At 35.8% G+C, this 26,615-nt stretch overlaps 1 protein-coding gene across 16 annotated transcripts in view; it reads right to left on the reverse strand.

The window, feature by feature from the left end:
• Positions 1 to 26,615, reverse strand: part of PPFIA2 (PTPRF interacting protein alpha 2) — a 351,100-nt gene that overhangs the window by 41,555 nt on the left and 282,930 nt on the right. For all 16 annotated transcript variants that reach the window (XM_040595910.1, XM_040595899.1, XM_040595903.1 and 13 more), the window contains 9 exons: positions 24,611 to 24,757; positions 22,556 to 22,690; positions 13,441 to 13,524; positions 12,956 to 13,087; positions 11,897 to 11,959; positions 9,533 to 9,624; positions 5,812 to 5,947; positions 5,125 to 5,345; positions 2,383 to 2,620 (listed from right to left, as the gene is read on the reverse strand). In XM_040595910.1, coding sequence (XP_040451844.1) covers positions 2,383 to 2,620; positions 5,125 to 5,345; positions 5,812 to 5,947; positions 9,533 to 9,624; positions 11,897 to 11,959; positions 12,956 to 13,087; positions 13,441 to 13,524; positions 22,556 to 22,690; positions 24,611 to 24,757 — 1,248 coding nt within the window. The remainder of the gene's footprint in view (positions 1 to 2,382; positions 2,621 to 5,124; positions 5,346 to 5,811; positions 5,948 to 9,532; positions 9,625 to 11,896; positions 11,960 to 12,955; positions 13,088 to 13,440; positions 13,525 to 22,555; positions 22,691 to 24,610; positions 24,758 to 26,615) is intronic.

The following is a 26,615-nucleotide window of genomic DNA, read 5'->3' on the forward strand; positions in this document are numbered from 1 at the left end:
GGAAAACAAGTTTTTTTTAAAGTTACAATCTCCTTCATTTTCATAAGTTTAGCAAACACTAGGGCATTGCAAGCTTATAGTGGCACTTTTCTGAGTTTTCATATAAATCCTTCTACTATCCCCAACACCGGGAATTTAATATGTTTTTTTAGCTTTATCTAATATTACAAATATATTGGTGTCTCACCAAGTATAAACACAAAATATCATCAGCAAATACCATGCCTGAAAAAGGGGTTTTTCTCTCCAGTTATCTCATATTAAAGTGACTGGCATTTTCAGTCAATGGATACAATTTCACCCATGTTCTGTACTGCAGCATTATTTGGCAAAAGAAGGCTGCTAGAATGTGTCTAGTTCCACCCTCTTTTCATTTTTATTTTTGGTAGATGTCTCATTCATACAAGGAAAGCTGAAGATACTCTGTAGAATTTATTAATGTATGGACTTGGGCTGTGGAAACTCATGCAGCACTGCTTCTCCAGCCAACCTCTACAGGATCGTTTGGCAATTTGGGCTCTAGAGACAAGACCTCTACAGAACTCTTCCCAACTCAAAGTTTCCACTTAGAGGGTGTCTGATAGCCTTTTGTGTCTGTCCCCAGTCAGTAAGGAGGAGTATTCAACAATGAACTCCTGCTGAAACAGTGCAGTCCAGAAGTGTTATGAAATGGCTGATGAGGGTGAGCAAAGTTGTGGACTGTGCTGTCATTTTGTATTTGAATCTGAGGAACCTACTGACCCAAAGCTGCTGTGTCCCAACCAAGACAACCAGGCAGTGCAGGTGTCTGCTGGAAGGTCAGTTTAACCACTGCTATTTGTCTGTAGCGGGATGGCTTAGTTTAAATAGCTGGTGAATTGGAGCCAAACTGCATATTTGGGAAGGTGCTGCTTCAGTGAAGTGTGTGGCACCACAGCTGTCTGTGCACCCACCTCCTTCACAGTGGTCTGCACCACCAATATTTTCATTTCTGCACTTTGGCAGTGGGAACTGGGAGCAGCAGAGAATCAGTGCCACAGCCTGCCACAAGTGCCAGCCCTGACCTCCACTCTGGTGTCTTTAGTTCCCAAGAAGGCAGCAAACACCATCCTAAACTGGGAGAAGTAGAGGTGGATATGAGTAGTTGTCAGCTCCCAGGAAAAGGGAGTAGTCAGCTAGATGATGGTAAGACAGAAGTCCCTACCCCCAGAAAAGCAGAATAAACAGCAAGGCTCCACTCCCAGCTGTTCTGAGCAACCTTCTCCTGCAAGAAGAGCTGATTTATGCTTTCTGGTTGAGATCAAGGCTCATTTCCCCTTTGCTGAGAGGCTCCATAGGGAACCAGTGCTGCTTCTTCCCAGGAATGGGCCATAAGGGGATATGGGTGACACTACGATTATTGGAGAAACAGCAAAAAAAAAAAAGAAAATGAGGTTACACATACCCTGTTCTCCTCCCTGTATGTGAAGATCAGCAGAGTGGGCTGCTTTGATTTTCTCCTAGTGCTTAAAGGGATGAATTTGTCCAGGCTCCAGACTGGGTTGCAGCACAGACTGGACAACAAACTCTGTGTCTACACTCTACTCAATATCAGAGCTGTACATCTTGAGTATGTCAACACATACTACCTTCACTTACTTGACTGTTGTACTGTTTATTTTTGTCTAGGTCCAAAATTAAATTTTTTGCAAACCCCTTTTCAACCAGCCATTTCAGAATATGTCCTCAAAGGTACTGTAATGTTAGAAATGCTTTGCATGATAATTTGATGGCTTGGTATCTGTTTGTGTGCTGCTTGTAATGTTGAAATATATCAGTTAAATTAATTATTGGGAAACAAAGCACTTATTTCAAGTCCTTGATACACTGTCATGAAAAATGCATGCTGCAAGTACAAAAGAGTATACCAAATATAGAAGTATACCCTAATGATTATATGTATAAAGTAGTAGAAGGTTTTAATGTCTTCTAGACATTCCTTGGAGGTTTAAACTCAGCAATAGTTCCACAGATGGCTGTGTAATAACTGTATCACTTCAGAGCTTTTAATTAGTAAATATTTTTACATATAAATTAATTACAGTTTAATTAATTAAACTGTAAATTAATATGTAATTATATGTAATTACAGTATTCCAGTGATCAGTTCTCTTTTTACTAATTCCACCACCTGTGTGCTGAAGGCTATTGATCCTCAGATCATTATATCCCTGGTGAATCATGCAATGCTCAAAAGCACAATAACAAAACCCAAACCCACCCAAACATTCTAAGGATTTTAATATCTGTATATATGATGAAGTGAATAAAGAATCAGAGAGATAAGCCATTCATACGGTGAAAAGACGAAGTAATTAATACTAGAAACTTCACACCTAAAATTGGCATCACAAAGTTTCTTACCAGTGTCATAACCCCCATTCTGTCCATCTCCCTGGCTGGACTGCGAGGGGTGAGTTTAGGAGTTGAGTGTCCGCTGGGAGGAGATGAGCTCGCAAGTGATGATGCTGTCACTGAGCCAGTAATGGAGGTACCTTGGTGGACTCTGGCTAGATTTAAGCCTTCCAGACTCACACTAGCTACTCTGTTCTCTATCTCTTCGGCACGCAGTTCTGTCGACTCTTTCTCTTCTTGGATTAACCTTATTAAATAAAATAATGTGGTTGTATTTGTCTCTGCATACTCCAAAAGGAAAACTAAAACATGTTTCATCTCAAAGGAGATTTGAAAGTAAAAGAAAACAAAGATGGGTATCATAGATAAACTCCAAAATAATACTGAAAAGAGTATTTTTTTTGATCACCAGAATTATAAAATTCTTTTTCTCAATTCCTCCATCCTCAAAAACTGTTTGAAGAATCTGCCCAACAACAAGACTTGACATATGACATTTCAGGAATATTGGTTCTTTCGCAAAGGAGAAAGTACAAGGGAGGGTGTTAGCAATCCAATTTACCATAGGAAACAAAGCCCAACCTTAAATTGGTCTTATCTGATTTTCTGTTACTAAAGCACAAACACAAATTTAAAGTCAAATGAAATTGGGCCTGTAAGAAGGGAACTGCTAAGATAATCCATGTATACCAAACAAATTGTCAGTTTCATCCCTACAAATTGATGAAAAAATGACAGGTGTTTCAAAAGCACTGAGTTTTTAAGTAAATTTCATTAAAATAGTTTTCTTGTCAGCAACAAATATAAGCTGCTTAAACATCTATAGCCTCAATAGGGAAGGCTGAAACTGTGAATCAGACTTTGCTGAGTGAAAAGAAGCAAGTACAATAAATGAAACCATAATACATTGAAAATAGAAAAATACAAATTTCCATGCTGTGATAAATCTTTCTTCTGAACCTCCATTTCAAAAATTTTATAAAATGGCTACAGTTCTTTCTGAAATGAGATGTGGTAGAAACTTAAAGGCAAATAATATTTTGAAAGGGAATTATAACAGTCTTTTTTATTTCAGTAATCTAAATTCTGAATGATCTTGTATAATAAAACAAATCAAAGGCAAAATACATTTTTAATCTCCTTTGGTACCTCCAATAATTTTATAAACCCTTACAGCATTTGTCAAGAAAAAGAAAAGAAAAAACATGAAAATGTTAAATGCAGTACAGTTTGTAAGACTATCCTTGTAGAACCATTTTTTCCTGAAACACATAAAGAAAACCCCACAAAATTAGTCACCTGGTTGTTTAATACTGATGGTGATGGTAATAAAAGCTTATACTTCAGTATAAGCTTAGCAGTAGGGGAAATAAACTACTCTCAAAAACACCTATATAAAATGTGCACCCTTGCTTCCTTTTTGAGATAAAATACCTAACATCTAAGTCAAGATCCTCTGTTAAGTAAAACAGTGATCTGATTTAGGGCGGCACATATAATATCCTACTATGTCACCTGCAGGTACAACTCTGTGTGAAAAACTTTACGGTATTACATAATTACCTGTTATAATGTGAAAATATAGGTATTTTGAAAAACAAATACATTTGCGGCATTAACAGCTTCCTGAACCGGTCACAGTGCTGACTTCTTTGTAAAACCAGAAAATATGGGTGAGATTCTCTCTTACGTACACTGTTTTACTGATATTTACCCTCCCAACAACAAAATTTCTCTTTGACTCTCTATTCGGACAGGGGTAATAAGACGTTTGAGAAAATTGCAGTGTAATCCTATCTGAATAAAGAAAAGCTGTATATCTACAACAAAAAGTTTCCCTTTGAATAGAAAAGTTATTCAAATTCAATATATTCCAATAGAGTTCTCCCTTTAAAGTTACTTTGTCAGATAAAGACAGATCTGGCAAAAAACTAATCTGGTTTTGATTATATTTCTAACCACAGCTTTTCTGTCTATAGTATTACCAGAAAGTCACTTAAACATTTAGTATTTTCTCCTTCACCTCGTTCTAGAGAAACAGTCACTAATAAGAGGATGTTTTTCATACACCAAGTTTTTCTAAAGTTACCCTTCCTGAAAAGCATATAGGAATGCTTTAAACCTAAAACATGGTTTCATTTATAAAAATCACTTAATTAAAATATGATATTGGATTCTCTATCACTCAATTAAATTTGTACAGAAATTATTACATACATTCAATTTACCACCTACTTCCAAGCACTATAACCCAACCTGGAGCATGAAAAATCACATTCTATGTCTCCACAGAAAATCAAAACTATGTCTTAGAAAACATGGCTTACATTAGATGCAACGTAGAAATAATTACCAGAATAAAGCCTGAAGAGTACTGAAATAAAATATTTCTGATAGAAAGTCATTACTGAGTAAGTGGAGTCATGCAGAACAGTTAAAAAGACCTTGAAAAGAGGACTATGAATAGTAATCTGTCAAATCTGCCATGTGTTAGCCTTCTCTAACGTATTTCTTTTCAATTGGCCAGCAGTTCTTCACTTGGAACATTTTCTGAAAGACATTTCTATAGTTAGGAAATGAAGATGTCACTGTTACTGCCTCACAATCAATACTATCCTATAAAAAGCAGACATATTATCAATCCTTTAAAAGTACAAGTTGTTTCCTAATTGCTATGTGCCTAAACTCATGCACTAAAGGAAGCTTGAAGCTGTATTCATAAATGCATCTCAGCTGGTTCAGGCTACACACCTGATTTCTTTATTGATTGCATCTAGCTGCTCCTGAAGCATCATGGCCAGAGTCTGGGCATCAGAATGGCCACTTGGTGACAGGAGGTCCATGGAGCTGAAAAGCGTTTCTCTATCATCATCATCGATGTCGGACATTTCAGTGTCGCTTTCAAACGGATGACTGCTCAAAACGCCAATCTGCTGGGTTCTATTCCACTCATGATCTCCAAGTGATTTCACCTGAGCAGGAATTAGGATGTATATGGCTTATTCTATGGAAAACAACTGCATAGTTGAGATTCTATAACATGGGAAAGGAAAGCAACTAACATTTAAGAATACTTATTCAAAGATTAATTCTCCATTAATACTTGCAGTATTACTGCAAATTTTGTAAATTATTTCTCATGGTATGTAAAATTACTATTAGGAAAATTTACACAAAAAGATACCCAGAAAAGATAGAGCATGAAGCATGCTTGAACCTTGATGTCTGAATTTCAACCTTTTCTGCCTTCATTTCAGTACAACAGTACCCTTGTCTGAGCATGTATAGAAAATAACCCTGACATTTGGGTTGGGTTTTCTTGTTTGGTGGGTTGTTGGGTTTTTTATTGCTATTTTTTTCTGTAAAAATACAAACTAAGCTTAACAGCCTGAAACATTCTCTTATCAGTGAATATATGAGAAGAAATTAGGGATTAACCTTTGGTTCATCTCTGCGTACTCCCATCCGGCCTCTTCTAGGTCGCCTTATCACTTTAGTCGACCGATAGTCAGACTGGGTATCCACCAGTGAGCCCACAGAGTACCTCAGCTCTGACGATGTGTCAAGGTGAGGCCTATAAAAAGGACCACATAAGTAGACTGAGAGAGTAATAGGAATAACAATCCAATGACCTTCAGTCTAGGAATATTTTTTTTAAAACAAATTATTATGTATCATATAATAAATTACCAATCCACATAAAATTAAAATTTAAAAGTGAAAACTTGAAATCACATTACCAGAAAATTAAGGAAACAAACAAACAAACAAACCCTTTGATTTTTCAAAGTGAAGGACTTGCATGGTAAAACTTATCATCCAAATCTTTGCCATGAAAAAACAAGTGGATTTCAGGATTAACAACAGAACTGGCTGCTGAATGTACTGTCCTGTATATTTTCTACCATTACAATTATGAATAAATGCACCTGAAGTTACTGCAAGCACGATACAAGTTCATGAGTAAGGATATCTGTTATGCTTTCCTACTGTAAGTCTGTGCTCTACATTATGAAAATATTAGTGAACTGCCCTGTGATATATGACATCAGTTATGAATGATTCATCTTCATTTGATGATGCTTCTGACAGTTTTAACCCCCAATATTTCCTGTAGTCCTGGTAAGTCTTGGGACATTGTGGTGAGGCATATATGTGAGGACTTCATCATATCTTTTCTGGATCACGGGCAAAGGCCCCTGGCTTTTCTGTCCTTCATCAAACAGCAGCAGTAGTTTCCTGCGTAGTACAATAAAAGCATCTGCCGGCCGGCTGTGTAGCTGATTCAGAAGAGCAAAGGCTCTGTGCACCATTTCAGCATCTAACCACAGCAGTGGAGACCTGAATCATTTCTAGTTCTTAACACATAAGCTATCTCCACATAAAAATATATGAATAGTATGACTATAGTAGAAAAATGAAATGTAACAAGTACTACACTAATAAGACAACTGATTTAGGATTTGCTATAAACAAATACATACTATGCTTGACATTTCATTATCTGTAAGAGCATAACGAGAGGTCAATGTTATACTGAGACTTCATTTTTCTAAACTTGGGAAAAATGCTTACAATCACCTACAGAAAAATATAGGGTGCACAACAATGTTAATAATCAGTTTTGGGAAACAAAATGGGAATAAGTTTTGTCCTTAAACATGTGTTTTTGAAAAGAATGCTGTTTAAGAAAATGATGGCTTTAATCCTAGACATAAAAAAGCTACACGAAAGAATGTCTGCTTCCCACAATGAAGGAAATAATTCAGAAAACCACATATATCTATGCTGAAAGTGCAGGCTGTAAGCATGACTGTTTTTCTGGGCTAGGCTTCTGTGTCTGTTTCTAAAGGTAGAGATTTTCCTTGCGAAGAACCTAGTTTAAATTAAAACATACTCTTGGAAGACTGAAGCATTGGTCTCTAGTTTCAAACGTCATTTTAATAAAGTAAAAGTGAAAGATAAAATATTACAGCTGTGTTGCCTGTTTATTGATAAATGCGAAATGCATTAAGATAATGGAAAAACATGAAAGCCTCTACTACAGGCTACTTAACAGAATGGTATGAAGAAATGTAATTACTGTCTGGTATTATAAGTACTGTGACAAATCTAAAATAGTAATGAAAGGATTTCAAGCACCAATACAGTTTGTTTTACAAAAAAATAAATACCATAAGAAAACAAATTTTAAAAAGATGTACCAGAATTCCTGAAATGTATGTGCCATAGTAATCAAATCAGATACATTAAAATGTCACAGATGCTGAATAATATTTTAGAACTTATATTCTGGGTAAAGCATACATCAGAGCTCACACTGTTGTCATAAATGTTTTTTTCTGAACAACCATCACTTTGTCTTCTCTTATTCTTCCTGTCATGCCTGGTAGAAACTTCCATAATATTACAAAAATTACGAATTTACCTTTAAAAAAAAACCTCTAAAACTCATTAATCATTATACTAATAAGAAAACTTGACAACAATTGGCCTACCAATATCCTGAGCCCTCCCTCTATAGCACCAGATAGTAATCTTTTTTATTTTTGTGTTTAGTTTGTCTGCATGTTTCTCATCTGTTACATAGTAAACCCTACAGGGCAGCGACTGCTTTTTATTTTCTATGTACAGTATTTTCTGTGATAGAATTTTGCTCCAATAATTGATGATACTTAGCACTTGTACAGTCAGTCAGCAGGAGAAAAGAAACAGCCCAGCTTCCAGTCTCTGTGGCAGCAGATATTTATCTGCTGACCAGCTCAATTATTCTGTGGAAAGAACAAGCTCCTGCAAATATAGAACTGAACAGGGGCTGAGAACAATTAGTATTTAATGCTAATAGCTCTCTTTTCCTGAAAGGGCTGGTAGCTTCATGAGGTGAGACCATAGAAGGGGACTTATACTGTTTTAGGGGAACCTGCTGAATTCCCAAGACATTTAGACAGCTTATCAAGTCCTAAGAGTCCTTTGACAAGGGCTAATCAGACTCCTATTTACAAAGCACAAGCTAATGATACTCATCTACCCAGCAAAAAACGCTGCTGTTCACAAGGGTTGGCTGCTCCAAAAAAATCTCTGCTGTTTGTCCCAGCAATTCAATAGTCTGTGTCCTCACAAGTACTCTGAAAAGTTGTCTCTGCCTGTAGTCACACTTACACTCCCAAAGGAACAAAAATTTGAACAGTTAAAAGCACCATATTCTGAATTTCATCAATTTACACTTTTCCATGTGTAGAAAAATCTTATTCCAAGAGATGGCAAAAGGCTGAGGGAGAAACCATGTGCAGGTACTGAGCAAGATGTCTGTGGAAACAATGGGCAGACAATACCTGATGTAACCAAAAAAAAAAAAAAAAACAAACCAACAAGGATAATTTTAGAGGATTACAGAGATCTGAATTTAGTCTTTGTCCACGTGCTTTGGCTGGCAGACTTCCAAAGTTTACGTGTTGCTTGTTATCAAAATAGAACATAGCGCACAATTATCAATAGAGTTACAATTTTATTTTCAGGGATACTTTTAGGCAAGAAGGACTTTCTAGATTTATAAGTTAGTATCCTGTTGGTTATTTTTATGGTTTGTCTCACTATTGTTCCCATAGTGCTTTTCTGCCAGAAAGAGGCATAAAATTTCATGCCCTGTTATGATATTTTCAGATCTTTCTGAATACTGCCTTCACCTTTAGCTGAAGATATGTGGTCTTATGCTACACAATAAGCAAAGCTGAGATTTCTTGCTAATAAAAAATAATTATTAGATATAATTGATAGAATAAATAAATATGATCATAAATATGCTCATCAGCTTCAGCACTGAAAACATAAAGATGAATGTTTCAACCTTATTTTTTAAGATTTCCTGGGGGGAAAAAATGAGTCTTTGGATATACTTTTGAAAACATTCCATAATTTAAAAGACTTTCCTTAATCTCAGTAATATTTCAGTATATACTTACTGTTATAAGGCCCCGTTTACCTATGAAAAGAGTGAAAAGCAACAGTAATAATAACAATAATTGCACAGATTTTACATTTTAAAGTAATGAATGGCTCTTTTTATGCTTGGACTGAACACATCCCTGTTGTAAAGGCTTGAAACTTATATTTATGTTAGACTTCAACTCAAAGTGAGGAAACTTTTGTCGTTAAATAATACCTTGACAAGGTGGGTTCAATTAAAGAACCAGCCCTCAATTTCATTTGATCCAGTTCAGATCTCAGTTTCTCAATTTCTTCAGCAAGTCTTTCCTGGAAATGAAAATAGTAAGATATACTTATTTGTGATATAAAATACATTTACTTTATGAGATCCTGCTCTTGTAAAGCTAAACAAGTAAGAAAAGATGCATCACTGAATGTAGTGATTATAAGAAAAGGCAGTGAACTCATTCAAGTCTCAGTATTGCTAATAAGACATACGCCAAGAGGAAGTTTTATAGCACTCTACTGTTTTTACACTACTGGAAGGGATGGCAGGACAAGTTGTTCCTTGAAACTTTTTTTTTTTCTTCTTATAAAGCTAGGGTGAGGAAAAGAAGAACTAGCACCGATTAGTGTAGTAACACTGCACTCTCCATGCCAGCAATACTTCAGTGTGTGACAAGCGATTTGCCCTTTAGAGACTAAGATTGTGTCCCAGCCTCTTTATTCACTGATAGACACATATTGAGAGACAACCCCATTTTAGGTGTTGAACTGCAGCTTTACAGCTTGTTCTTGGGAGCTGACAAAACTCCAGTATCAGGTGCTGTTGGTGAAAAATGACAGTGTGCCACAAAAAGCTGGATTTTTGGAACCAACAATAAGACTATTGACAGAAACCACTAGGGAAAACAGCACCTGTTCCCAAACTGTACAAATAATTATCATCTACTAATAAAAAGAAATCAAAGAATTTAAAAAAGAAATTAAAAGAGAAAATGGGATGAAGACATAAAACTGCCATTCCTAGAGTTTAAAATGTTCAGGATTCCAAAATGCTAGGAAGCAAAAGGATCTCCACTTAAGTAATATCAAATTCAGTAATTCTTACACGGTATTTTTACACTGTTTCTGGGCTGAATAGAATTACTGAGATGACTTGGTGGTCACTCTACTTGTATCATTCACTAGTCATTTAGAAATTGTTAACATCTGCTGTTGTGTCCGTCTATCTGAAATTGCTTCATCACAGTGGAACAAATAAATGTTTCCATGTGGGAACTTAGAAGCCTTGGAATCAGATGTATGTGGTTGTGTGTGAAGAGAACTCACCTCCAATTGTACAGAGTGGCAGTGGAGGTGTTCTATTTATTTCACTTCCCACCCTTAAGCAAGAATCAATAAAAATGATAAATAAAAATATCTTCACAAAAATAATTTTGATACAAATGTAGATTTTTGTACCAGATTTTTCATCTTTTTCAAGAGTTGATAAGTACATTCAAGCCAGAAAACAGACTGAAAAAGAATTAGCCACTGTATTCACTTCCACTCTAACACTATTAAAACAACAAAGTTCTTTTGGATATAATATTGGAAAAATGCCTTATTTACACAGACAAAACTGGTAGTTGTAATTCAGGTTTAGATTCTCTGGTAGCGAAATGATAGAAACTTTTGTTTTCATTGACACAGCTTTAGAAATGTCTTTTTTGTCATCTAAATTGATGGTGAAGTATGATCGTGATTCTGCAACATCTGAATCACCTTATAACTGTGGTAGTACAGCACAGAAATTTTATTTAAAAGGCACTATAAGCTCCTTTTTCAGACTTTATAATCTTGCTGCCTGTCTACAAGGTTACCTGAATGTAGATGAAAATGACAATTTATTTGAACAGATATTTCTTTTGTTATTTTTCTCAAAGTTCTTGATTTTGATGTCGTATGATATATTTGAGTTGAATGGAGCTATTTTTAAATTCTGTACAATCACTTTTAAGTGGATTTCATACATTACAAAACCACTTCTGTGAATCTGAATGCCAATACAGTTGTGTGTTCTACTGAACTCAAGACAAGTATAACTTCAAAACAGAATCCTAACATTTGGGACTGGAACAAATAATTATAATTAGACTGATGTACTAAACAGTATTAGGGGTTAATTTGCAATGGGCTAAGAAAGGTCACTTTCAGCTGTATTTAGCATAATGTACCACCCCTGTTAAGAAGAATAGCATCAAATCAAGCAATTACATTCTTCACTATGAAAGTGTAACCAGTTATGCATACTTCTCGGTTAAACAAGACTTTTTCAGAATTAAAACTGATAGAACAAAAATTCCAGAGTCAGTAAAATCAATATGAATTTTAGTATTAATTTCCTGAGGCTAGGATCTCAACCATGAACTTAGCTCAGAACAATTGTTGGAGACCCTCAAAGGCTAGTTAAGGCATCTGGGTAATTAAAGGAATTATCGTTGATGCCAGGAAAGTTTTACATGCTAGATGAATAATTAATGTACCATATACTTATCTCCAAACAATAAATATATAAATTCTGACAGAAAGATAAAATCACTGTATTTTATAGTACCTTGTCATGTAAAGACTCTTCCAGATTTTTCCTGAAACTTTCAGATTCTTGAATCAAAACATTCTAGAAATAAAAAGAAGAGGGGGAGGGGGGGGAAGAAAAGAAAAAATAGAAAGAAATTAGAGACATGTTAAATATTATATATCCATATAGAAATATATTATATATCACCATATACATGTAGTCTCCATGTACATGTTAGCAAAGTTCATATTCACTGGAGTGTAAAATTAAAATCCTTTAATGCTCCAGTTTGAGTATATATTACATTTTAAACACTGGAAATAATCCAAATATGTAGGACCATGGTTCTTCAAGAACAGCAAAAACTTTGCATCTTCATCGAACTGAGTAACTGTCACATTCTGACACAACGATTTTTCCCAGGTTCTGCTTTTGGCGGGCCTTTTTCTTCCTTTGTACAACATTTTGTTTCAATGATATAAACCAGAAGTACATCCTCTGTAAGATTCTAAAATATCCCTCTGAAAGACACTGCAAGATTCCCCTCAGAATCAAACTGAAGGTGAATAAGTAGAAGAGGGAGGGATTAAGGAGGGTGAACATAAAGGTCATGGCACTTGAATTTTTCAGGCCTAGTGTGTCTCACATGACAGAAAACCTGTCAATAAAATTCCCTTTCCAATGGCAGATGGTCCTTCTCCTGTGGTGACAGGACTTTACGCTTTCCAGAGGAAGCTGGGTAAAATCAGCAGGTTAAAATACAGGAACGACAGCATGTCTGAGCTGTGGCCAATCCTCAGTTCCCACCCGCTTCCTCTCACTGCCTCATGGCACCTCGCGCACTGGGCCTTCACAGGCTCTCCACCAGGCTCCCCCTGATAAAACAGGACTCATAATATTCAGCGTATCCAGTTTTCAGTAGTTTTGAAAAGGTGCTTGGGCGCACTCTTGAACTAAGAGTTGAATGCGTAAGTTAAACCATCACTGTGGTAATTGGTAATACAAAATCAGCGTGATGCTTCATGATAAAAGTAGAATGTTTCATACAGGAGAATCCTTATTAAGCTGAACTTTATACTGCCCTTTGCACTGTACCTTTTCTTCGAGTGCTGCCATTCTCTCTTTTAAGTGCAGCTGCAGACGCTCATTGGATTCTGTCAAAAGTCTGTCTACAGTATCCGATAATCTTTTGTTGTGCTCTTCATTCATTTTTTCCCTTTGCCTTGCCTTTAATATAGAATAGAAGAGAAAAACTGATAGGGTCCAAAATTAAACAGTATAGACTTGTATCACTAAAAAATAAATAAAAAAAAGTTATGGTAACTAACTGAAGAAATTCTACAGGAAATACAATTAAAGTTACTGATTAATGCACATTCATTTTTGTATCAGCAAAATACTTTGAACACTGCAGCTAGATGTAAACGAGTATATGGAGGTGGTTAAGTAAAGTGGGAAGATGCTGCCATCACTGATATGAAACATTTACTAGTAGGTAGATAGATTTGTGTGCTGGAGTGTATAATTAGCACTACATTGACAAATTAAAAGTGCACAGAAAGTGTCTGCGATACACATACTCTTTGAAGTTCCTGATTCTTCTCTTCAAGTTGAGCTTCTAAGTGTCTCATACGTTCCTCAATGTTTCCATGTCTTTCTTCTGCCTGGAAAAAAAATAGAAAGACTCTGTCTATAATTTAAGTGACTTCGTAAGTTTTTATCTCAGTAAAGTTTAAACAAAACATAAAGCAAGCTACTACTAACTGCAAACTTAGTTTTCCAAAAAGAAACTTTATTTAAACAGGCAGCTGAACAGCATTGCTTGAAATGTGTCAGCTACAAAGGCCTGTTACATCCAAGCATCAGCAAAACATTGGATTTATTTATGAGCAATGAAATCAGCCAAATGTAACATGCAGACTGTGCATGGTTTGAACACAAACCTGCCATCGTAAAATTGTAAGCTCCTGAAGCACTGAACTGCACGATGGTTGATTATCAATAAAAAAAAAATAATAAAATAAGTTAAAGAAAATGAAAACAACTCAGATGGATTCTATTTAGCAATAGAAAGTAAAGTCCAGTAGGACTACCTTCCTACGTATGGAGATCATTTCTTGTAGTTTAGCTTCCATAACATATTGATAATCATCAGATGAGGTAGAAGAGGTTGGATCAGACTAACAAGTCAAGGAAAAGGAGAGGGACAAAATTGAAAAATCAGAACTAAAGACACTGACACTGAACAGAACACAGCACAGAATGCTTAAAAGAAAAGTGTGACTGAAAATTTCATACTTTTAACTGACAGATTTTTACATGGAATAAACTACACTGATACTTGGTGAATATGATGCAGTTGATGTGGAGAAACTGAAAATAATGGAATGCTAAAAAAGCTATCAACCTACAATGGAGGTTCAAGGTTAGTGATGGCTGGCTGATGACATATTACTACAGAGTGGATTCAAAGCAATACTGTCTAATCTAATGTTGTTGGTTGGTGGTTTGTTGTTTTTTTTTTTTTTTTTTTTTTTTTTTTTTAATGGCAAACTAAACACCGGAACAGGACTCTGCGAGGCCAATGTCAGAAAATCCTTTATAATTCTATCATTTCTAGGAATGAACACAATGCACAAATACTAAATTAATGGATCAGTCAGTTACAGAACTATGCAATGTTATGGTACATTCCCTAACTTCTAGAAAACAGAAGGTCTAAAGAGAAAAGGCTCAAGCTTTAGTATTCCATTTTAGAATACACTACATAAGCCCTTTCAATCAAATAGACAGTATAGTTTTCACCCCTTTGAAAGGATCCACCCTGGTGGATCTCTTTGGAAGATCAAGGTCATCAGATAAAAGAAGAACCTATAAATAAAAACTCATTAATAGGAATGAAAAGTCATTACTGAGTATAGAATTTGTAATCCATCCAAAGATTCATTACTGTTTCTGACAGAAGTTGACCTTAATTAGGTCATCTGTTGCAAAATATGAATATTCATGTTATTGTCATATCAAACAAGTCTGTGTTATCATTCAAAATGAAAAAAAAAAAAGCCCTTATAGAAAGGGAAATGCTGTATTGGATTTGCTGCTATGGAAACAGGAACATGCATAAGGCATATAGACAGTGCTACTGATGACTTTGAGATGTGAGCTTGTGCTTGTCAAATGACATTTTACTCTGTCAAATTTACCCTCTCTCAGAAAGAGATCCTGAACTCCATCTTCAGATGAGCCAACTTGAATATGTACAATTTTCAACTAATTTTACAACTGTATTTTTTTAGTGAGATTGTTTTTCATACTGTTGTCTACTAATGAATTATCAGAATAATTAGGAATAGGTACCAAAGTAATTCCAGATGTACATCATAATTTAAAATACCCATAACTTAAAATCAGTAGTATTATCAAGACTGAAAGATCAGACAGAACACAAACCTGTGATCTACTGATTTATAAATATAAATTGCAGCTTTTGATATGAAGACATCCATATGAGAAAATCCTACTTTGTATATACAAAAGAATAATGCTTAACTTTGAAGATCACTACTATTCTTGTCTATTTCACCAAACTCAGATTCTTGCAAAATTTAAGGGAAAGTCAGTATACTTCGTAAGTAAGCTTATCAAATAAAGTCCAGTTATTGTTCCTGATCATAAAGCAGGTGTATTGTGGCATATTTGAACTTATTAATTATCTGAAACTATTTTGTCTATTTATTAGGACTTGGACCAGTGACAATCCCTTTATGATTTTCTTTACTTTAACTTTCAGTTTTACATATTAGTTTGTGTCAACACACCAGTGCTAACACACTGCTTCCTCTCCCAATTGGATAAATAGAAAGACAGGGTTGAAAAAGTTATGTACCTGTGATTGCAGAAAACCAGATCATGCTATCCCTTCCACAAAGTGACCAAGCTTTATCCTCCTTTGTAGAAGATAAATTTTCCCCCTTTTTGAGTCCTGGCTGCACTATTGCTTCAAGGCCTTCCCTTGATGTGTCTTAAAGGGTCAGGAGAAGATCTGAAATCATCAAAGCTCTGAGCTAATGATGAAGGCTTAAAGTAATTCTACCTCTTTTGAAACCATTTTCATTGAGGAGGATACAGAACCCATTGCAGGTATCATCCTACATAATTAAGCTACTTAGAAGCTTCATTAGCTGACTATAAACGTTAAAAGCAAGTTACATAAACTTCACTGCTTCTATACGCTTAATTGCAGGTTAATGCAAAATACGAAGATAACCAAACTAATACTTCTAGGTTCAAAGGGGATCTCATCCAAGTCTTCTGAAATGTGGTGCTGTCATAACCTGTCCTTGAGAAGCTGGTCTAGCTAGCTATGTAATTTACAATTGTTTTTCAAACTAAAAAATAAATTTTCAGTCCAAACCATGCCACACCTTATTCCATAGCAGGAAACAGTCTTTACAATGCATAAAATAATTGTGGTTTTAGGCCTAACTATTATTTGGAAGAGGAGGAATAAAACTGCTGTCAGAATTATGTATGTTATCTGAACTCTTACACAGAAAACTTTCTTGAAAGAACATGGTGTTCTTTTAAGATTCTTATAGCTATACGATTCTGTTATTTCATAACTTCCTACTGCTTTAATAATTCAGTTAGGTATATGGTTAAGTATATTTAAATCTTTTTGCATGATAGTTTTCAGTTATTTCACTAAGAGTATTAAAATGTTCATAGGTACATTCTCGTTAAAAAAATCTTCCTGAATGTAGCTCAGAGTGCCTGTACTTCACTTTCCAGCATAAAAGAAAACAGACCTGATCTCCACATTCATCTCCCTTTACATCTCTTTAGTAGGATAAAAAAGACTGTAGTTAAAATTCAATATGCCTTAGAATCAAAATAAATGTCATTATTCTAAACACTTAAAATGTATTTGAATTTTTTGTTTCCTTCATCTATGTGTACTTCATTTGTTTGTTCCTAGAGTGTATTCTGTATTACTTTGAAAGAACCAAATTATTTTATAACTGAGATGTTAAACAGTTAGGCTCAACTGCCTGTCTGGTAGAGAACAAGCACAGGTACGCAGCCTTAGTACCTACTTTGGGCTCTAATTATTTAAGGATTTAATTTATTGTGTGCCAAATGCATGAGCAGCCCCCGCAGCAGGGACATAAATCACAAAGGTGTCATCTGTAAGGTCTACAAACACAGAAACACACGTAGCACATACTTCTTTTTTTTCTCACTTGCCGAAATCCATCTGTAGACAAAGTGCTACAATAGGAAAGAGCAGCCCCTCCATCTCCTGGCGTGCCTAGTTGGAACATGCTCCCAAAATGAGGGTTTCAACACCTCTCATTGCCATTTATGCTGAGGAGGGCCCCAACCTAGGTCTCAAAGAGACCCTTTCAGACAAAAAGACCTAGTAATTCAGGTATTCCCTAAGGGATTTGCAAATGCCTCTTGCACAAACCTCCCCAGGCCATACTGTTAGGACCGATATAACTGTGGTGGCTACGCTTTTTTGTTGTCCATGTGTGCTAGTCAGCCTCAGACACTGCCACTTGAATAAGCTTTTTAAAAGACTTTGGAGCCTACCACAAAAATATTGAATGTCTCCATCTCTGCAGTGCAGTTTGAGGGACAAGGTAGAGGCTGAGCCACCAGTGACAGCTGTGTTCCCATAGCAGAATTTCGGATACACGAGAGACAGAAGGGACAATTATAGAGTCTGAGGTTCAGAAACAGAAGTTGGATTTTTTCCAGCTTGCTTTGCTAAGAATTGAGTTAAAAACTTTCTAAAGTGGAACTTGTGTGACTACTTGCTTGGCAGATATTACTCTACGTTTTTCTTTTCAATATATGACTTGTATGCCTGCTCACTAGTATACCGTACAGGAGGATTAGTAAGAAAAATGGCATGGTATTCAGCAACTAGCATTTCAAGCATTTAGCCAGTTATAAATAGATTTGTGAAACTGTGCATCTTGGACTGGATTAAAAATATATGGACAAAAACTAACAATGTCTGACACCTATGAGATACCAGCATGAGTCTTAATGTTCACTTTGCATATATGCTATGAAATAGCCAGTATAAGACAGTAATGGAAAAATTTTGCTTTGAGGGAATACCAAAGGAGCTTGTATTATTGCTCTCTAACCCTGTTAAAACTGCTGCTGCTCCTGCTGCTAATGCGCCCACAAAAAGAATGTTGCTTTCACATCATCTCTTACTGTTGGCACTGCACATTTTCTAGGTCTTTGCATCTTAGTTGAAAAAAAAATAATCCCATTTCAGATGCAGAAAGCACCTGTACAGTACAGCCACTATAATTTTTCTTCCTCATGCTGAGCTGCAGGATCAAATCTAAACTTTTCTAACTGCACAAGCCAATTTCCACAGTTTTGAGACCTTGGCTTTTGAACATCTGCAGTCTCTAGATTTTCTGCTGGTTTCTTATGGAACACATTCTTTTGGCTATCCTTTGAATGAGTGAGTTACTCAAGAAGAAAGAATGCATTATTGAAATGAGCTATGCAATTGAAAGTGAAAATAGGTGATCATGGTGACTGAGTCACAACAGCTCACAAAGTTATCAGCTACTTGTTCACATGCTCACTTCTAACCTATTACAAATGTGACAAAATATGTTGGCTTAAGTCACCCCTTTTTCTGAAACTCAAACTTTCAGTCACTAGATCTACAGATTCTTGCCCCTCCTTCCCTTCCCCACTACCTCCTACATCTCATAGGTTTAGTAAGCAACTCCTTCCATTTACGTCTGTCACACTTGCTTTGTTCATTTCTCCTCCCATCAGGAAAAAATCTTCTGTGGGAAGGAAAGCACAAGAAGAGGGTGGTTTGAGAAGACAGTGATGTGTTATAAATATGGAGTTTTCTCAGGCTTCCCTCCCCATAGATAATTTTTTTTCCCCTCCAGATGATTTATCAACTTCCTTCTCCAGATTACATCTGTTGCTCTGTTGTTCTCAGAGAGGTTTCTCTCTTAGCCACATCCACCTATTGCAGGAGAACTACTTTCCTCCCTTTCCATCCTTCCCACTGCAGACCTTCTCCTTCCACTTTACTGCAGCTTCCCTACTTCATGCAAACCATATTCTCACATTATCACAAAACAAGCACTGTGTCCCACTTGCCTCCAACTTCCAAGTAATTTTTTATCACCTTTAAAATTAGCTGAAGGTGTTACTATGCTAAATGTGGTTTTTTACAGTTATGGTTTCCTTTTCTCCATCTCAGTGCTTCTCTAATGCAGCTAAAAAGCACTGTTGATATTTCTGGTGACTTGCATACAGGAATGATGGAGTAAAATGCTGACTGCTGTCTTGTGATCAGAGCAGTGACATGGTACCTTTGCTGCACAAGCACCCGAGGGGAGGAGTGACTACTAGTGGGAGTGATTGAATGAAAGTAGGTGGATGCTTGTTGTCTCTACTAGACCCCTCCTTGAATACATGCAAGGAGAAACAGTATTTGACAGACTAACCATCTGAAGATTCTGGATGCTCCAATATCTGTCCCTTCCAAGGAAAATAAACATCTTGCAGGATAAAGAAAGGTTTAGTTAATATTGGAGAGAGGTTCTTTCTACCCCCGATTGCCTCTTCTCCAGGGCAAGCAAACAGACCAATACTTTGAGAGTGAGTACAAGGTGGCTCAATGAGTCATGACAACCTAAATCTTGGGATACATGCCAGGAGCTGTGCTACTTGTCATGACTAGACAGATACCAGTGCAACGGCCAGGCAGGACAGCACAGTACATGGGATCATGCTGTTCCAGGTTAGTCTGCCACAGGCTAACTAACCCTCCAGTTGCTCACCCAATGGGCAGAACACAGTGAAAACAAAGCCAAAGAAAATTTCAAATGATTCAGGTAAATTTATGTGTACTTATCTGTGTTCACTGTATAGTCCAAACTTTTGGAAGTTCACTCCTTATGAACTAGTTTGGGCATGGAAAAGTAGCAAAAGACATTCACTAGCCCATATATATATATATATCTCTAAAAGAAAAACAAGTCTTTTTGAAAACTGACACCATAGAAGGATCTCATTCTATATCCTTCTTTTGCAGAATCCCAACCCAGATTTATTACGAGTATAATAAATTGAATGCAGAATTATAACATGCATATTTTAAACATGAGGGGGAAAAATAAATTAAAAAAAAAATCACATCCAAATCCAGAACATTTGTTCTGTTTTATCTCCACGTGAAAATAATTCGTCTTGTATTTTACCCACAGTGAAGCAGTCATGGTTTTCAGTTATCCCGTACTATTTTGCTTTAAAAAACATGTAAAACATATTAGGCTTAACTCACCTCTTTCATATGATTGTAACCCCATTAATCTCAGAGAAGCCACTTTCATTGAGGTAGTACAAAAAAAAGAAGAATGAGTTTTGACTTTTTTGCAGTGCAGAAAGACTAGCTGATTTGGGCGATTCATCCTTTACTCCGCATACATGGACATTGCAGTGATCATAGCTCAGGTAGACAGACTTAAGGTAGTCTGAAGCCAGCTAATTTGAGGCCTACTGACAACATGTATGCTGGTACAAAGCTCAACAAAGGCAAAATCAATTAAGCATCATTCAGCCCCTTAGGTAGATCTTGCAGCTTTCATTGAATAGCTAGTGTGGTAACAGTTTACCAGCTAGCTAATTTAAAACTACTTAAATAAGCTGCAGTGTTGTTCTTGGTTCCAAGCTACGTTTATGTGATCCATGAAAAGTACTGAACTTTAAAACTGCAGAGCTGTCAAATCAGCACTATAATAAGCTCTACAGTTTGCAAAGATGTATACAAGATAAATAAAACACAGGCTTATTTGGTCTTTTGGCCAAATTCTGACATTCTTCTTCATGTCATGTATTCCAAGAAGATATAATTTTAAATAAAATAAATTTCTTCAGTTTTTAATGCAATCACAGAGAAGTGAACAGAACTGGCATTACAGTGTAATATACTTCTTAGAGTTTCCCACTTGGCAAAAACTTTGATAAAGTACATCAAAGTAAAATGGGGTAGACAGTCAGCTCTGTTCACAACTCTCTAACCACATCCCATGAAATAATGTAAGAAGACAAACAGAGATGTATACTGCAGCTTTATGGTCACAGTAACAACAGTATCTCATGGAAGTCCCCGAGTGCTCTGCATGGTTGAAATGGGATTTCTGCTTTCAATATTTTTCATTAATACATGTTCAAGGAAAAATGCAGTTGCAAGAAAAGACATGCTTGAGACTGCAAAATACTTACTGGTGCCTAATTGCTGGAGAAATTATTCAGGAAAAATCCTCTTAAAATAGAAAACAATATTTTCAAGCTACTGAGGGCATTAGAATATGTGATTATTTTTTGAATTAGAAAAAACTGAAAAAAATATGTTAAAATGCCAAGGGATTGCTCTTATGTGCACCTCAGGTTTTAATAAAATGCAGTATTTGTTTGGCATTATAGATACTTTGTTGTACTTTTGCTGATTCTTCTTTTCCCCCACCATTTTCAGTATCTCTTTCAGATTCCCACCCATTCATATGAACCTAAAGTGGACAGCACAAAATCTTGATTATCTTGCCTTAATAAAATAAAAAAACCCATAACCCAAATCCCCCCAAAGCCTCTCTTTTTCTTTCTTTCTTTCTTTCGTTATACTTCTTAACTAAATTATTTATAACCCAGACTTTATTAATGAGCTGCTCAGCACTTAAGGCTTCACTATAAATAGAAAAACATGAGAATTTAAAAAAATCCATCATATTTAAAAATAGCTACGCACATAAATAGCTAGAAATTCTCCTTGGCAATAGAGAAAGGAAAGCTTAGATAGATCAGAATGATATGTAATACAATCTCTTAAATGCATTTTTCTTTATTTGTTGGATTTTAATAGACAAAGAATAAATGTATTATTGTTATATGTCTTTATGAAGCTGACAGTACCTGAGCTATAGTGCTAACTATGTGCACACCTGAAAGTATTAGAGACCAAATATAAAAACCACACAACTGGAAATTTGTTTTTATCTTCTTGTTTTTCTGCAAGAAAGCTGCCATGTAATAAATTCATCAGAAAAAATGATTTGAAGTCCTCTCAAAGTTTCACATTTGTCTTTGCAGACACCTGATACAAAGAATCATTCAAAACAAACCTTGTAAGTATGCATTGCAAGTTGGCTTCATTTGTGTGGTACAAATGATCCCAGCAGGCACTAAGATTTGATTTAAAAGTACTTATTGGAAGGATAATCATTGCTGTTTAATATACATGGTGTATGAAATTGTCCAGAAGAATTAAGTGAGTGTAGGAATGGGAGTTCCCCCCACTCCTTTCCCCTTAAACTAGAAACTGTTACACAGTAAAAGGAATCCTCCTAGGATAAATAATGCTCATGTCTATTGGACATATATGACTCCTCTGTAAATATAGTCTAGGCTAACTTATAGACAACTACTTTTCCTGTTACCAAAATGCTAAGAATTACAAGCATGGCATTGAGACCATTCCTGGTTAAACTTGTGGCACACACTTATGAGGAAACATTTTCTTCTTTCAAATCAGCTTGATACTACTTTTTTCCTTTCGTCCTTGAGGTGAGGAATTGGGATGCAAATCAATGTTAAACAATGGGGCTTCTGAAGTGAACCTATTCCTCAGCGCAGTACCTTAGTCAGAGCTGCAATTCTCTGAGCCAGTTCAGCCTCCACTTCGGGTAAGGTTTCAGCCTTCCTCATCGTCTGCTGCAGCTTCTGCTCAGCCAGCTCTAGTCGCTCTTGCAGCTGTCTGTTTTTGTCTTCCAGCTGAATGCCAAAGATAGATAAACAGATATTAAAAAAAAAAACCCCAAACCCAAACAAGATTAGAATGAGGATTTTCCTTCAGTTCCTTTGGTATTGGGGAAGCAATCAAAACTCGTTACATGGGCACAGATACTCCACAACCTGGAAGAACTTACTGGAGAGCTATTAACTCAAGCATGGAACAGTGTAGGCTGCCAGCCTTACTAATGATGAGTGAATTGAGGCTCAAGGATCAAATGAAGGTAAAGAAAATGAGTGTAAAATGGAACTAATGAAGACGAACAGAAAGCTCCTCTGATCAATTTATTTATCTGAAGAAAATAAAAGTATTGGTGCTCAGTAAAATGGGAATTTTCTAAATGGAAATATTGAGTCCACTCACAGAAAAGTTTATGTATGAGCTAAAATGGGAATAAGTACAATTCCAAAATGATGGAATTCCCAGCAAAGTTTCTGAGCAAATTGCCAAATGCCAATAATACATTAGGAAATATTAAAACTGACATTTTATTCATGATTGCAACCTGGCTGCTATTTGCTTAAGGTTGCAGTGGTATTGTTCATTGTGAAATGAGATGTAATTGTAGGTTCACAAAGGTGAAATTGATTAATATGTCATAACCATTAAAGAGAAACAGGAGGACTTTCAATAACTGCAGTATTCTCTGGCCTACTGAGATACACCACATGATTAAGAGTTTTTTAATGGCTTGATAAGGATTTCATGCTTTCCTGTCCATTCCCGGTAACAGAAGACACAATGAAAAAGGAGTGTGCTTTTAGAGTCTTTCTTAATCCTTCAAAAGCATGAAGAGGTAGGCTTTTCACATCACAGTGCTGCAAATCAACTTTAAGCCTGCCTGTATATATTCTAAGTGTAGTTCTATCGATCACTGCTTTGAGTAGGTAGACCTCTGCAGCATAGCACGACTTACACTGGCAGCAATAAAAACCTCAGACTCAGGACCTTACTTTTCCATTATTGGGTGTGGTTTGTTCCCCCCTGCCTCCAACAATTGAAGATACCACTTAAAATAATCAAAGGAAGCTGACGAGTTTGAGTTCTGATGCTCTAATTTCCCTGAGGAGGTAGCCATGTGTGTGTATATACACACATACAGAGGGAGTGTGCATGGGTGCATAAATATATCTGCATACAGTCATAGAAGCAGAGATTATCAGATCATACAGGCTTATTTCCCATATAGCATTTTATATCTGAAGACACCACAGGAAAAAAAAATACAGTAGTCTGATACTGACAGTGAGGAGCAATTTCATCTTTTACAGTTTGAATTAAATTGGTTTCATGTTAGCTTTCAGTTTTCATTGTGTTCTTTAAATTACAAAGCAGTGTTTTCTGTTCACTTTACACTTCAGCTTTTGGAATCACTGTGGAAACAAAGTACCACAAAAGCTACACAGTCATGTTAAGCTCTTTTTTTAAAACATATTCACAGATAGTTTAGCTTTGTAAAATTTTACTTACACACTACTAATATGTGAAATCATTAGAATATATTGTATACAAATTTTGATCTTTCCTGCAGAAAGGAATTTATTCTGTTTATACTATTATTGAAAATTAAAAAAAAAAAATCAGAAAATTGTTATGCAAGAAGCAAAGATAATCCTTCACTTAGGGGATGTGACTGTGCATTTATGCAAGACACTATCAGAAAATGCTTATTTTCTAATGTTGGAATACACATTAATTTGGTATTCACTGTTGCAGTAGCTGATATGAAGCTTAGAGACACTGAACAACTTAGGTTTTCTTTTTTAGATTAATGTATCTGTTGATCAAAATTAAGCAGATTAATCTAATAGAAACCTCCTACTGTAGATCTTCCCCCTTTTTTTCTTGCATTAATTTTCATTGTGTATGAAGAAAGCAACCAACTAATGCAGATACCGTACCTGACGTAGGATGGCTTCTTTGTTTGCCAGTTCATTTTCCAGTTTATCGTTCATGTCATGTATGGAGGTGGATTCTCTCTGAGCACTGAGGTAGCGTTTCTCCAGAGTAGTTATTCTTTCTTCCATATCTTCCTTTTGTGCCATTGCCTAATGTGACAAAAAAGCTATCAAGAACCATGCAACATACCAGTTTAATTTCCATGCTAACAGTAGACAGGGATCTAAGGCATGCTTAGCAGTATTTTTTTCTGTTTTAAAGATAATATATTTTATCTGGGATTTCTTGCAACTATGAGATTTAAAGCAGTAGTAGTTGAGTAGAGCAAACAGAAACAACCCTCACCTTTTTTATATTTTTCTAGTTCCTATATTTTGTATTGCAAAAAAACCATAGTGAATGCAGCTCACATTTACTTTCTTGCTTCTTAAACAACAGCACCCTTGATCAGAAAATAGAAAACCTGATATAGTTACATAATAGTAGAAACATACTGCACTGATGTGGGGGAAATAAAGTGTATGCACATTTCTACTCTTATTCCTGGATCCTGCTAAAATTTTTTTGCTGAAGTACATGTAATAGACAACGTGTAAAATGTCCTGAAATTTCAGGAAAACAAGTGACTACAATGTTGGATACATAACATAACCATAAAATATGGGTATGTTATCCATATATGTTATGGCTAGAACTTCTTTAAAATCTTGAGCTGGTTTTGTTCAAGTATTACAAGCTGGTCTCAGTGAAGTCAATAGCTGTAATTTAGTAGATTATCAATTAGTCTATTATATTGTTTATTTATCTTCAATTAATATCAGCAAAAGTAGAAAATTTTATATAGTTTTGAATTTGTGCCTGGCTCTTGAGGAGACTTACATGTTGCCATGTAATCTTTCACAATGAAAACATTTACTGATGAGCATGTCTTGCTGTTCATCAAAAGAACACATAAAAAAAAAAGTAATTATGTATGTAATTAATTAAAAGCACACACACAAAAATACAGTAACTTATCTGGTTACACAATGCTAAACTACCTCTTGGTGCATGTATTTCATTTTCTGCATTGGGAAGACTATCTTTTGTGGCAATGTGAAATAACAAAGACAGATACTTCCACGTTTACAAATACCTTTCGCAGCAGATTTTGCACTGACATTTGGTAATTATTCTAGATGTAAATGTATTAGCAGCCACTTTGCTTAGGAAGCAATGGGCTGAAAGCAAATAAGCCTGTAGCTGGTGTAATGTGTTATTTAAGAGAAAAACAGCAAATGGCAATCAAGCGTCCCTGAGACAGCAGTATTTTCAAATGGTAAAAGACAGTGGTTAGAGACCCCTAGTGCTATAATGTGGCGTTGGTGGAAAAGGAGAAACAGAGCAAACTATTCTTTGTAACCATGTAACAATGACACAATACTCAAAAGAGTCAGAGTACAAAGGTGTGAAGACACTTAGACTGTCATGCATCAGAACTTCTGAAGGAACTTTGCTTCCAGAATGCTATTAATAAGAGGTTAAATACATACATACAAATGCATCTATATACACATACACACATACATAAATACATATGAAATATCTGTATTGTAGGAAGCAGTGTAACAGGAAGATAATTACTCTAATTTCAGAAAACTAAAATAGATTCTAGAAGCCAACCACCCACACATATTGAGAACATCCATGGAAAAGAGGGTCTTCTGGAAGGTATTAAGGAGCACCACAAATTTAAGAGGAGGAAAGAAAATGAAAATTGAATTATATTTGCATTTTTTGAAAGAAGGGAATAACGCATTATAACAGGAGTAATGAAGTTATCACACAAGAGTAAATATTATAATTGATTAGATAAACAACATCGCTTTATAAAACAGCCCAGGAGTTTTAAAAATGTACTTTTTTCACTACCTACATTTTTAGACTACCTACATGACCAGAATCTCTATTTGAGAGTCTATCTTAAAAATCTGAAACAGCTGGAGACTTGCCAGAATGCACTCTAGT

This window comes from Falco naumanni, chromosome 5, assembly GCF_017639655.2.
Source record: "Falco naumanni isolate bFalNau1 chromosome 5, bFalNau1.pat, whole genome shotgun sequence".
In the NCBI taxonomy this organism is placed as follows: domain Eukaryota; kingdom Metazoa; phylum Chordata; class Aves; order Falconiformes; family Falconidae; genus Falco; species Falco naumanni.